The following is a 14,533-nucleotide window of genomic DNA, read 5'->3' as shown; positions in this document are numbered from 1 at the left end:
GAGCAGGAGAGGAGCAGAGTGAGAAGGGGAGGGAGAGAATCTCAAGCAGATTCTGCACAGAGTGGACCCGGACATGAGGCTCAATCCCAGGACCCTGAGACCACGGCCTGAGCTGAAATCAAGAGTCAGATGCCCAACTGCCTGAGCCACCCAGGCGCCCCATCCTTTTTTTCTTAAAACAACTTTGTGAAGATATAATGTACATAATTTACATACATACAATGAAATACGCCCATTTAAGCAGTGAGTTTTGACAAATATATTTGCCTTGTAATACCCATCACAGTGAAGACATAAATTATTTCCATAACCCAAAAAGTTGCCTGTGCCTCTGCTGTCAGTCTCTCTGGCCTGAGTCCCAGGCAACTACACATCTGCGTACTATTACTGTGGATTTACTTTGCCTTTTCTAGAATTTGATATAAACTACTTTTCATGTTCATGGTTTTTTTTTTCCACTCAGCACAATATTTTCAAGATTCATCCCTGTGCCCGTAGTTTGTTCCTTTTCATGGCTGAGTAATATTCCACTGTAGAGATACATCACAGTTTATCCATTCAGCTACTTCTGAACCTTTGTCTTGCGTCCAGTTTGGGGCTACTAATTAACAAAGCTACTATAGACCTCTGTCTATAAATTTTTGTGTGGGCATATGATTTTATTTCTTTTGGGAAAATCCTGGAGTAGAATGACTGTATATGTCTAACTTTATTAGAAACTGCCAGAGTTTTTTCTATAGTGGCTATAACATGCATTCCCACCTAAAATCTAGTAGTTTCGGTTCTTCCATAGCCTCCACAAAACTTGATACCATCAGCCTCTTTTATTTCACCCTTCCCAGGGTATGTGTAGTGTATCTCCTTGCGGTTTTAACGTGGCATTTACCTTATGACTAATGGTGTTGTGCACCCTTTTATGTGTTTATTAGCCACATATGTATCTTCTTTGATGAAATGTTTATTTGCATCTTTTGTCCATTTTGATTTACATAGAAATGAGATTCACATAATATAAAGCTTACAGTATTATACAATCACCACTTCCTTCTAACTCCAGAATATTTTAGTCCAAAAGGAAATACCATACACAGGAACCAGTTACTCCCCAATTCTGCCTCAGTTTACCCCCTAGCAACTATCTGTGTTCTGCCTCTATGGATTTAACTATTCTAGGTGATTAATAGAAATGGAATTTAATGATGTTTTGTATCTTTAGTCCATTTCTAAAAGGATTGTCTTCTTTTTATCCTTATAGGATATAGAAATAATATTTCTATTATTGTCAATAATAAGTTTTATAATTCTTTAATCTAGATACAAGTCCTTTGTCAGATGTATATTTAGCAAATATGTTCTCCTAATTTGTGATTATCCTATTCATTTTCTTTTCTTTTTAAGATTTTATTTATTTATTCATGAGAGACACACAGAAAGAGGCAGACACAGGCAGAGGGAGAAGCAGACTCCCTGCAGGGAGCCCAATGCGGGACTCGATCCCAGGACTCCAGGATCACGCTCTGACCCAAAGGCAGATGCTCAACCACCAAGCCACCCAGGTGTCCCAGCCCTTTCATTTTCTTAATGGCATCTTTTGAAGAGCAGTTTTAATTTTGGTAATGTCAAAGTAACTTTTTGCCTACCCCAAGATTGCAACAATTTCTCTCCTGTGTTTTCTTCTCAAATTTTAGTTTTCTAAATGGGTCTATGATCTATTTTGAGTTCATTTTTGTGTATAGTGTGAGGTAACAGTTGAGTTTTATTTATTTATTTATTTATTTTATTTATTTTTTCTTTTTTATTTTTTTGCATATCCGGTTTTCCTACTACCTTTGATAGCAGATGAAAAGGACTAAAATAAGAAAAATGGAAGTGCCAGGGTAGCTCAGTTGGTTAAGTGACCAACTCTTGATTTCAGCTCAGGTCATGATCTCATGGTTATGAGCTTGAGCCCCACCTCAGACTCCACACCCAGCTTAAGAGTCTCTCTTTCCCTCTCCCTCTGTCTCTCTCTTTCTGGAAGGAAGGAAGGAAGGAAGGAAGGAAGGAAGGAAGGAAGGAAGGAAGGAAAAAAGGAGATAAGCAGAGAGGAGGGGAAAGGAAAAGAAAAATGATTAGTTGCAAGTCTGTTCAGGAAGTGATGATGATGTCCTATTCACTTACTCTGCACTGTCGAGTGGTCATCCCTCCCTATCCGTGGTATATAGTGATGCGCCACGGTAAACAGAGTCTTTCTGAGGAATTTCCTCATCAAGAGGAGATGTAAAGATATTAACATCTGAGGTTCCCCAGCCATAAAATGGCCCAGCCTGTTCACCCATGTGTTGCTCATGGTTGATGAGTTCTTCCAACTACCCATTGGGAGAGTCCAGGAAGATTGTTAGAGCCCTGTTCTTAAATAAGAACAGACAGCAGAAGCCTGAAGAAAGCTTCTTAAATGAAGTTACAGATACAGCAACCATAAAGAGGAGCAAAGAAAACATCTTTTAGAGCTTAAAATAGAACTCTTAGAAGTTAAACATATAAAAAGTAGAAATTAAAAAAAATAAAAAGTAGAAATTATGAAGAACCTAACTAGAAGCATCGGAAGACAAAGTTGAAGCAACTGCCAGAAAGAAGTGGAAAATAAGAGAGAAAAGTTAATAAAATTAAAGAACTAGTCCAGGATGTCCAATAACCAGAATGAAAAAAGAGAAAAAGTGAAGGGGAGGAAGTATCAATGAAATGACAGAGAAGTGACTCCACTGGAAAAGACCCATCAAGGAAGGATATTTCTCACCCAGTGCGTAGAAACAAATCTGTACGAAGGATTTTATCACCATGCAGTGTCCATGCCCTTGGAACTAGAACAGAGCTCAGCTCCTGCAGAGAAAAGAGGAAGACAAAAGCAGTTTTGGACTTGGAATGGAAAAATTATTTACAATCTAGAAATCTATACTTAGTCAAACTGCCTATAAAGTTTGAGGATAGACTATTGACAATTTCATGAATAATTTCAAAGATTTTAGCTCCTAACTTCCCCTTTTCAGGAAGCTAAAAGATATGAGCTACTAAATTGAAGTCAATTAAGAAAGGAAGATATAGGATATGGGAAATAGCAAATCTAACATACTAAAGCAGCAAAGTAAATCCGTCTGATTTTCTGACAAGAGATCCTAGGATGGCTATGGCGCTCACCAGTCCAGATGAGAATGAGGCAGAGGCCCCAAGAGAGTCTCTTCGGGGCATAGTACATGTGAGGTTCAGCACCCTGAAGGAACATTTTGGTAATTGGCAGAGGTGTAGAATTTATATTAAGTACATAGAAAACTAATTTAATGATCTATACAGAAAAGGAAAAGTGATCATGTTTTATTATATTTAAGACTACAGATTCCTTAAAGCATCCTTTTAATCTACATATTTTGGCATGTGATATTTTTATCAACTAGTTCAAAACACCGTTTCTTCTCCATGATGATTTCATATTTGACCTATGAGTTGAAAAGGATGTTGTAAAATTTCCAAATGGAGGATTTTTAAAAGTACATATTTTTTTTGCTTTCTCATTTAATTACACTGTAGGCAGATAATGTGTCCCATACAATACTGATTCTTTGAAATTAATTCAGACCTGCCTTATGGCCCACTGTCTAGTCACATTTTATAAATGTCCTATGTGTGCTTGAGAATTCACTTCTTCTAATTGCAGCAGTTTTTCGAATTGCCTATCCAACAAGTTAAAGTTGTTAGGTATATGCAAGTTTTTTCAGATCTTTACTAATTTTTTTCCTCAGATTGATTTTAACAGTTGGCATGGATGGGTTGAAATCTCCCACAATGATGTTGGATTTGCTTGCTTCTCCCTATAGTTTTGTCAGTTTATACTCTATATGTTTCAAGGCGGAGAACATAAAGATTTAGAATTATGTCTTCCTGGTAAATTGAGCTTTTTAAAAATCAATATTAGTCACCTCTCTATCTTAAACAATGCTTTCCCTCCTAGAATCTATTTAGTTTAGTCTTAAAATCACCTCTTTAGCTTTCTTTTTGTTAATATTTACCTAAAACATTTTTCCCCTCCCTTCCAATACTTCTCTGTTTCAGGTTTCCTGTCAACATAATTTTTGTTTCTTTTTTCCTTCAAACTGAACATGACAAACTTTGCCTTTTAATTGACAAGTTTAAATCATTTTTATTCCATTTCAGATGTACATACACTTGTGCCTACCATTGTACTTACTACCTTACATTTTTCTTTTTTTTTTTTTTTTATGCTTTTTCTTTGCATGTTTTTGGACGGTTTTTTTGTTTGTTTTTGCCTATGGTTTTCATTCCATTTTTTTCCATATAGTAATTTGGAAGTTATATACCCTATTTATGTTCTTTTTTTTTTAAAAAAGATTTTATTTATTTATCATGAGAGACACAGAAAGAGTCAGAGACATAGGCAGAGGAAGAAGCAGGCTTCCTACGGGGAGCCTGATGCTGGACTCAATCCCAGGACCCCAGGATCATGCCCTGGGCCAAAGGCAGACACTCAACCACTGAGCCACCCAGGCATCCCTAGCCAGATAACTTTCAAACCATCCTGAACACCTATGAATTCAACCTGAGATATAAAGAAAGAACAGCTGTAACTCTAAAATAGAAGAGTGACCACTTCTTGCAAGAGAAGCACAGAAAGCCTTCAGAAGCCTTCAGGGAACAAAGACCTCACAGGGCAAATTGCGTACAGTGAGCCCGGCCACGTGGCAGGGGCAGGGCATCCCCGCTCAGGCACAGACACCTGAGAATCAGCGCAGCAGACCCTCCCCCAGAAGACCAGCTGGAAGAACAGGGGAAGAGCAAGTTTACTGAGCAAGCATACTGGAAAGCTCCAGGACAGAGGGAAAATAGTATATAGAACTAGAGGGTTTTTTTCTTATGATTCATTTACCTTTCAGATTAAAATTTTCCAATGCTCTTTCTTTTTTATCATAACAATAATATTTTATCAACTCTTCATTTTTTAAGTTTTTTCTTTTTTGACTTTCATATTTTACAATTACATGTTATAGATCTATTCCTCATTTTTGTCTTCCTTTCACTGTATTCAATTTAATTTTTGTACATATATGTAAATTTTGCTTTTAAAAAAATAATTTTGGAATTTATTGCCTTTTAACATACAGACCAAAATACACTCAGAACCAACTGGATCACCATTTGGGTCCACTCTGTGAGGTTATATTCTCTCTCTCCCACCATCTCCCTCCCCCGCTTTTTTTAAAATTTACTTTTCTTTTTCTTTTATTCTCTGGTCCCTGACTTCTTCGGATTTGTATAGTGTGTATTTTGCTTGGGTTGTGGTTGATGTTTTTGACTCTGTTTATTCATACAACTATTTTGCACTGGACAAAATGATTAGAAGAAAGAGTTCACCACAAAAGAACCAGAGATAATACTCTCTGCCACAGATCTATTGGATATGGATTTAAGCAAAATGTCAGAGGTAGAATTCAGAATTACAATTATTAAGTTATTCATTGGACTCCTATTAGACAAACGTTAGGCTTTCTCATTCTATTCTCTGTACTTCTCTTTTCACTCATATTTTTTATCTCAGCTGTCAACGTGCATTCCAGGTAATTTACTCAAATTTATAACCCAGTTCACATATACACATTCTTCAGGTACATGTAACCATTTGTTTATACCTATTCAATAACTTTGTAGTGTTTCCTTTTTGAAAGATCTGTTTCATTCTTTAAATCTACCAAGTCATATTGTATAGCTTTTTGTCTTGTATTTATATCTTTGTGATTTTACCTTTTTATTTTTTTATTTTACCTTTTTAAAATAGTCATACCATATTTCTTATCTTTTAATTCTAATGTCAGGTCCTCAGGAGGTCTGTTGTTTTTTTTTTCTTTACTCTTCCCACATAGTGGATTGTTTCCTTCTACTAGTGATGTTTTTTAAGATTTCATTTATTCATTTGAGAGAGAGAGAAAGAGAGAGAGCACAGGAACAGGAGAGAGGTGCAGAGGGAGAAGGACAAGCAGACTTCTTGCTGAGCATGGAGCCTGATGCAAGGCTTGATCCCAGGACCTTGGGACTTTGGACCTGAGCTGATGGTAGACACTTAACCTACTGAGCCACTCAGGCATTCCGGTACTAGTGATCTTTATTCAAACACATGTTTGTTTGATTTTACTCCATAACAACTAATGATCAAACTAAAGGTGATTTCCTTTATATATAAGATTTACCTTTGCAAACTCTTGTGAATCAGGGGGGTCCTGTGAACCTGGGAGAATTAATCAGGTCTAGCTTCTAAGCAGTAAAGTTCGTTGCTTCAGATTTAGCATTCCTTTGTTCATCATTTGTTTGTCATCTGTTCTTTCCCAACATGTACTTTCCTATACACCCTCATCTTTAAAATAATTTTGTTCGTCACAGTCTGTTTGGTGGTGTTATTTACTGTCCTTTTTTTTCCAGCTTCAGTAAATATTTTCTGAGAATGTGCCACTTTTCAGTAAATATTTTTTGAGAATAAGTACGGCTTCATTTACCTGAATTATGAAATTCAGAGGATTGGAAATTCAGTCATAAACAGGTTTTTATAAGTGCAACTCGTTGAATTTAAAAGTTGGGAGGAATCCCATATGTCACTGGACATCCATCATGTCTGTGTTGCTGTCAGCAGGGATGCTGGTTTTTGTCCTGCTGGAGTATGCATGTCTGTAAACATGTACCGTCTCAGAGAAAGCCCCTTATTATTGTTCTCTTAATAATGTTAGACCGGAGCTTTTCTCCTTGTTGAGCATCCATAGGAAATAGAAATGTTTCCTGTTATAACAGTATAAAAATGGGGAGAGGGAATAGTCTCTTTTTGGGCAGTGGTAATATATTTTATTTGAAAGGATGATCTTTGTGTGCTTTTAAACCACATTTGACTTAGGGTTTAGTTTTTTGCCAAAGAAGAATTCTGTTTCCTTCTGTATTTTGTGGGTAGTGATCCAAACACCTGTAAGTACAAATCTAAAAGTACATATTTGAATTCAACTTTCTTTACCTTGATTTACCTATTCAGGAAGATGATTACAACGGATTTCTAGTGAAGGAGAAGTAGATCCTGATCTCTCTAGTGAATTAAAAACTGTCTCTTAAGGGTGCCTGGGTGGCTCAGCCATTGAGCATCTGCCTCTGGCTCAGGGCCTGATCCCAGTTAGGGGATAGAGTCCCACATCGGGCTCCCTGCATGGGAGCCTGTGTTTCTGCCTCTTTCTGTGTGTCTTGAATGAATGAATGAATGAATGATCTTTAAAAAAAAAAAAAACTGTCTCCTAAAAAATGTGAATACTTTTTTGTAGAGTGTGCCTTCTCGTGCAAGATGCCTATGGAATGTTCAGTGAAGTCTACTCTGAGGGCTCCATCTTAAAGGACCAACAGTTGGAAGGGAAGTCCTGCAGCCTGATGGGAATGAAGGTTCTACAGAAGGCCACCAGAGGAAGGTAAGGACACCCTGTAATAGCATCTAGTTGGCTGCAATGGCTGGTTCTTTTATTCCTGTTTTATGTCTTTTTTTTTTTAAGATGTATTTATTTATTTGAGAGAGAGGAGAGCACGCAAGTGGGGAGAGGGCAGAGAGAGAGAGATAGAGGATCTCCAACAGACTCCACACTGAGCTCAGAGCCTGTGGTGGGGCTCAGTTTCATGAACCTGAGATCATGACCTGAGCTGAAATTAAGAGTCAGATGCTTAACCAGCTGAGCCACTCAGATGCCATTTGTCTCTTATTTATAAAGACAATAAACTAAGATCCTAGATTTTGCCTGTAAAAGTAGGCCAGAGCTGAGTCGAGCCCAGAAAGTACTTCTAGGGGAAAAAATTGTAATTGGCAACAAAAACAATTATACAGATTTGTTAATCCTAATTTTATTAAAAATTAAGAAGGTAAAAACTGTTATGTATGTGTGTTTTAATTCTAAAGGTTTGGGACGCCTGGGTGGCTCAGCGGTTGAGCATCTGCCTTGGGCTCGGGGTGTGATCCTGGAGACCCGGGATTGAGTCCCTCATCAAGCTCCCTGCATGGAGCCTGCTTCTCCCTCTGCCTCTCTCTTCTCTGTGTCTCTCATGAATAAATAAATAAAATCTTTAAAAATAATAATAATAATTCTAAAGGTTTTTTTCTGTATGTTTTCTTAGTTAAAAAACAAGATAGCTTTGCATGAATCAGTTTATGTAAATGAAAATATAACTTAGTGTAAAGGCATTTTATAAGCTTTAAATAAAACTCTTAAGTTGTCACATCTTTTTGCTTTCCATTGTAAGAAAGTTTTGTTCTCTGTCAAGGTTCATGGTACCACACCATAAATGTGGCTTTGGATAGGCAAAGTAGAATGGTACATAAATCTGGTCCAAACTATGACTAGTATATCTCCAGTAATCATCTTAAATCTATAAATTAGGAAAAAGAAGAAACATTTTAATGGCACTATCCAGTCACATAGAGAATTAGTGTAAACAGTGAATTGGGGATTTTCTCTCTTATGGTTAATCTCTCCTTCTTTGAATAGTGTGTTATTTTAACTCTTTTGCTGTTAATTTTTAATTTAATTATAGTAACATCTGATCTTATACCAGTATCCGAGAAATGGGGAAAAAAAAAAAAACATTGTGAGTATATGATGTTCTGATTCTGAAGCAGTTATTGATAGCATCCTCCAGTGATTTGCATAATGAACATTGTGGCCATGGTCATTCTAACTTGTGGACATTTATTGACTCTTCTCCTGACTGACCTTTGTAGGCAGTCAGTGTCCCCAGAGGCCACAAGTCTATGTCTCATCTGCCTTTCGTATGGTACTGTGCGAGTGATGGCTCTTCCCAAGGGCTTGTTCTCCTGAGAGACATAGAAAGATCCCCTGTAAGCCCTGGGTAGAGAGATATGAGAACATTTTAATTGATCATGCAGATTTGTTGTATGAAAAATGCTTCCTTTTGCTTATAAAAGAGTGTGTTATAATGTAATTGCCTTATGGATTGGAGGTGGAGAGAGGTTTGTCCTGATATTTAGAAAGCGTATCTACTATGTGAAAAGCTTAATTGGATCACATGAAACTTATCTGTATTTAAGGCTGAACCTCATTTAATCCTAAATTTTAGAATCACAAGCATCTGAAAAGACTGTATAGTTGCAGTACGTGGTGTCGCAGCCCTGACGTACTGACCTAACAGGGTGAATGCTCTCAGGGCCTTGTGGGAGGTAATCTTCCTGGGCGGGAACTCTACGCATAAGCCTCCCACCTGAGCACACCAGGATGCACATGGGCTCCCATCATGGGAGATCCTCCATGTGGAGCAGCAGAGTTGCTCCGGCTGCCAGCTGCCCTGATGGGCTGGAGGCCAGACAGAGGCTGCTCTGGGAGGCTTCTTGCTGCAAACTATAGCACGTAACTTCCTGTGGCAGTTGTACTGGTAAATGACAGAGCCACTGCGGTCCTGGCCTCTTTGGCTCTGTAAAGTCTGTGTTCTGTTACCATTATGCTTTATAGTCATATGTGTTTTTAATATTTAATCTGCCTTTTTGTTGGTTACAAGGGGAGCCCTACTACTATCTGCAACATTCCCATAGGAAATTTTTTTCCCACAGGAAATGCACCGAGTATTGCCAATAATTCATTTATAAACAAACTTTTGGAACCCATACCATTTTTAAGTTTGTGACTAAATATTTGATTTTTAATTTCTTCACGTATATAATTAATTTTATTTTGGCACACAGCTATCTAAGTAAATGTTTAGATTGTCTTTTTGTTCTTTTGGAAGCTATATTTCTTCAAAACAAATTACTAAATCGTTTAGGAATGCTGGATGTTATAATTGCCTATTAGTGATATCATCCATTGTCAGTCATCCATCCATGGCCCAGTAAACACAAATTGTCTCTTTTACTTTTTCCCAAATTATTGTGTTTCATGGCAACTCCTGTAAACTCTAACAAAATATACTTCTCATAAACCATTAACAAAATGTATTTACTTCCCAAAATTCAAGCTAAAATGATTAATTATAATTATATAATTCCAATATCTAATACAGAAAATAACTTTTTTGCCAACTGGAAAATAGTTGTGTGTTTGGGCTAAGTCATGAAGTCTCTTAGATTTTGGCTACCAGACTTCATCTGATCCTCTCTTCTAGTGATGGAAAATCACTCCTCTCTACAAAGGCTAGGAGGTAGACCGATGACCTCAGAGCTGTCCAATCAGACAGATGTGTTGTTGGACCAGTGTGCAAGGAATGCTGCTCTGTCCCCCTGCCTCATTTAGGAAGGCTTGCAGAAAAACAACAATCATATCTTTTGTATTTCTCTGACATATTTATGGAGTTGTATGTCCAAACTGACTGCTTAGAGTGAAAAGAGTCAGAAAAATAGTCTGGATTTAAAGGAAAAAAAACTACCATTTTCAAAAAACACTGTTGAGGCCTGTTCACTTAGCAGAATGTGGAGCTCGGCCTGGGCTTTCCTCCTCTCAAGAGCAGTCCTTGCTATTTGTCTAGCGCCTCTGTCCTCCCAGAGCACCTCCCCTGACCTTTGTCTTCCCATGTGGCCTATACCAGCAGTTCAGTGGTCAAATGAGCAGAAAAGTCACATGACTTTGAGGTCATAATTCTATATGAACTTTATCTTTTTATTGTTGATTATTATATGTTTTTATTTTTATATGATACGCCCATACTGAGGCGGAAAAGAATTTGTAAAAAAAAAAAAAAAAAAATGTGTTAACCCCATAGGTATGGAAAATATAGCTAGCCAATACTTTGTAGGGAAGGAGAAATTCTTTCAGTTCAGAATACCTACTGGGTATTCGTGTCCCAACTTGTTAAAACCCACTAAGCTCTGTGTCTAAAATGACTAATTTACAGGTTCTACTTGATTGAGATCTGTTGACTGGCCCTTTAAGAGAAGACTTTATTAAAGAGTAGTCAGTGCTCACTATATACAGAAGGCGCTACCTGAATACCCAGAAGGGCAAGGAAGCAGTTGACATGATCCTTGACCTTGAGTTGCTTCCCTTTGAACAGAAAACTAGACAGGCACAAGTATTGGAGCAGCTAATGTTTTAAGTGACTAGATCCTAACTGGCTGATCTCAGATTTCATAAAAGAAGTTAGTGAGCACACATGCTTTAAACATCCTGGCCTGGCAGAAAGAAAAGTTCTCTTCAAATTGGTAAGATGTTATGTGTGAAGACATACGTGTCGGATCAGGAGAGATGTATGCAAAAGGGGAAATGAAAAGGTTTTTTGAAAAGATAATTCACTCATTTATTCTATAACCATTTAGTGCCTCTTTGTGCTGTGCCCCTGGCTAGTGGCTGTGACACTGAGCTCTGAGCTAGATTTTTGGGATTTATCCTAAACCAGAATATACTGAGGTATAAAGTCAATTTAGATAAAGCTGTAGGTCCTATTTTTTAGGGATCTTCATCAATCCAAGAGAAAATTGGGCCCCCTGAGAGATTTTGAGAGAAGAAAAGTAGAGGTAATAAAAATGAAAATGGAGTTAAGGTTATCCTGCTATTGTACCTATAATGGATTTAAGATAGAGAGAGAGATTGGGGGCGGGCTGCAGATTCAGAAACTTCTGTAGGAATTGAGGGAAGAAGAACAAAAAAACAGTTAGGAACTAATCTTAATTTCTGATACCTATAGGCAGCTCCACCAGGAGTGTAAAAATAGACCATTCCCTCTAAGAGCTCACCGGCCAGCAGGAGAGCCGGGGTGACCCAGGCAGACACTGACTGGCAAATGCCTAATACAAAGAGCTGTGGGCCGATATGATAGCAGCCACCTTTGAGGGAGGCTCAGAGGGCAGGTCAAGATTTAGGAACCCTGAAGAGAACAGGAAAGGCCTGGGGCTAAGTACTAGAATGAGGAGGGGAGGGAGGACTGTCTCCGTTATCTCCTTTGGGAGCCAGACTGAAGATAAGGAGAACTGCTGTCTGGTCAGCTTTCATGATAGAGTGAGGGGTGGGCACTTTGTGTGTGGGGTGGTGCATTTCAGATCAATAATTATTGTTTTAAGTATCAATTTTTGTTTTCAAGGTAACATATTAAGTACTGATAAATTTTATATCAAAGCCAAGTTTAGTTAATATGCTTAAATACCAACCCCATAGTCAGGATCCAAAAGTCCTTTACAAGGCCGCATGCGAGTCCCCAGCTAGCTGTACTTGTGGCGGGTCATCCCACCGCTCAGGCTCCTGCCGTGCCCTGGGCCTAGAATGCTGTGGTTTCCTCCTGGACGTATTTAAGGCCTGCCTTTCCCTCACAGGCTGGCCTTACGATGCTCCTGCACGAAGACCCCTGGCACTGGTAGCCAGCACTGTTTCCTTTATGTCCTGCAGGAGTTACTGCTTGGTCACCTCCCCTTCTCCACCTGGGCACCCAAAGGTCACAGTGCTACTCACTGCAGTGTCTATGCCCAGGACTCTGGGGTTCCTGCTGACCTATGTCCCACCAGAAAGGTATATACTTTAATATAAATAAGGGTGACATCATAGGCGTAAATTTGAGTGTGTTCATTTTTTTAGTAATAATATGCAAACATTAATGATTTTATGAGAAATCTTGGAATGGCTCTCCCAAGCTGGCCTGCACCATATGCCAGGCTCTGAATCACACCAAGACATCAGACCTTGTCTTGGTCGTTGTCACACTCCTTTGCCATGGTTGATTAGAATGCCTGGTGGCCAGTAGTTCAGACTGGCCTGCCAGTTGTTGGGCTCTGGGAGGGCAGGTGCTGTTTCTTGCTCACCATTATATTTCCTGGCACGTGATAGGCTCATAAAAATATTTGTGTAATGGACATTGATTGTGCACTTGGGTTTATCTTAGAATTTTCCTCAACAAGATTTAGGTGTATATTTTTGTAAGTAATAAGTGGTAGTTATTGGAGCTCAATTTTAGCAGGAAAAATGGAGACCATTGGGTCTCAAAACTTGCATCCAAACAGGTACATCCGTGTGAACATTTGGACATGGACCTTTGGTTTCCTCACAAAGTCTAAGGGGATATGCATGGGGTTGTGCTGTGAAAACACTTCATCAAGGAGAGGGAGAGTGTGAATGTCCATTACTCAGTATTTCACAGCAAAAATTTTTCCATGCATTGCACTTGGTTTTCTTGTCTTTCTTAGTCCTCACAAGAGTCAGTAAAGAAGACTCTGCTGTCACCTCCATCTTAGAGGTGAGGACAGTTGGCCCAGGATCACACAGTAGGTCACACATATGACAAGCTCCAGTGTGCAGTGTCCTGTGGAGACCCTTGCTTTCACTCCAGCTGAGTGTGACCCAGAGTACACAGAAGTGCATGGAAGGGAATCATTAGGATTCATTCAGTGCACATTGGCTGGGTTGGGTTAGGATTATTACTGAGGAACCATTTCAGATGCTCCTTTAACAGGAAATATGTGGTGGTGAGAGCTCTCCTTGGGTAAGACACTTACGTAGTAATTTCCTTCCTTTGACTTTCCCTCTTCAAAAAGGCCACCCTTTTAAAGAGCCACACACTTCCCATGGGGTTTGAGGTCCAGAATCTCTTTGTAAATTGCTGTGGTTGGAAACCCTCCTTCAAGGGATGTTCTTAATAATAATTTCATTATTTTGAAAAATAAAATTATTCCTGGGGTTCACTTAAGTTTCTGGAAGGTGAATAAAATGTCAGTGAAACAGAGTGTGCTAAATCTTGAAACCATTGATGCTCAAAGAAGCAAAAGGAAGCTCTCCCTAAATAAGCATCATGCTATTGATTTAAGCCCTTATTCAGTTTAGAAGTATGTTTTGTGTTTTCCCTACAGATTTTGTTTTCTCCCTGCCATTGTTTCTTAGCATGACTATTTTAATTCAAAATTAAATCTTTCTATTGTCCTTTAAAATGAGATTATTTTTGAACTCTATTTAACAATTGTACAGGGAAACATAAATAGAAGTTTAAGTAAGCAGATCTTTCCAAGATTGTATCCCCTCTTTTCTTCAACCTTTCTTGGTTATTGTGTATATGTTGTTTTTGTGTTCTGGTGTATTTCTGTCTTGACATCATTTCTTAGAGAATTTCTTGTGTACCTGTGCTGCCCACACCCCCTTATTTTGGTGCTGTGGTGTTCTGTAATATGAAGACACCCAAATGGACATTCTGCATGGAGGCGAAAGGGTTTTAACTTGAAGCCAGGAGACCTGGATTGTATCCTGGCTGTGAGTTACCAATACTGGTAACTCTGGCCGCTGATTCCCCTGGAAATGAAATGAGGAGACCAGATAACCTTCAGGCTTCTTTGGGTTTGAGGTTATTACATGCTCTTTCAGGGAGGCTTCTACTTTTAGCTTTGTACACAAAGATATTTCATCCATTTGAACATCTTTTACTTAAAATTTTGAACCTGTTTAAACAATCTTCTTATAGATTAATTTGCAGCGTTGCCATCTCTTTGGTAGGTATGGAGCACACATCTTTGGCTGAGCATAATAAACATAGTAAACCTTGGAAGGTCTACTAAAGTAAGGAT

The 14,533-nt window shown here is 38.5% G+C and overlaps 1 protein-coding gene across 10 annotated transcripts in view; it reads left to right on the top strand.

Annotated features, from left to right (window-relative positions):
• Positions 1–14,533, top strand: part of SPIDR (scaffold protein involved in DNA repair) — a 437,895-nt gene that overhangs the window by 369,878 nt on the left and 53,484 nt on the right. For all 10 annotated transcript variants that reach the window (XM_049105958.1, XM_025446508.3, XM_025446489.3 and 7 more), the window contains one exon: positions 7,335–7,475. In XM_049105958.1, coding sequence (XP_048961915.1) covers positions 7,335–7,475 — 141 coding nt within the window. The remainder of the gene's footprint in view (positions 1–7,334; positions 7,476–14,533) is intronic.

This window comes from Canis lupus, chromosome 35 (assembly GCF_003254725.2).
Source record: "Canis lupus dingo isolate Sandy chromosome 35, ASM325472v2, whole genome shotgun sequence".
Lineage (NCBI taxonomy): Eukaryota > Metazoa > Chordata > Mammalia > Carnivora > Canidae > Canis > Canis lupus.
This window is presented reverse-complemented; position numbering and strand designations above follow the sequence as displayed.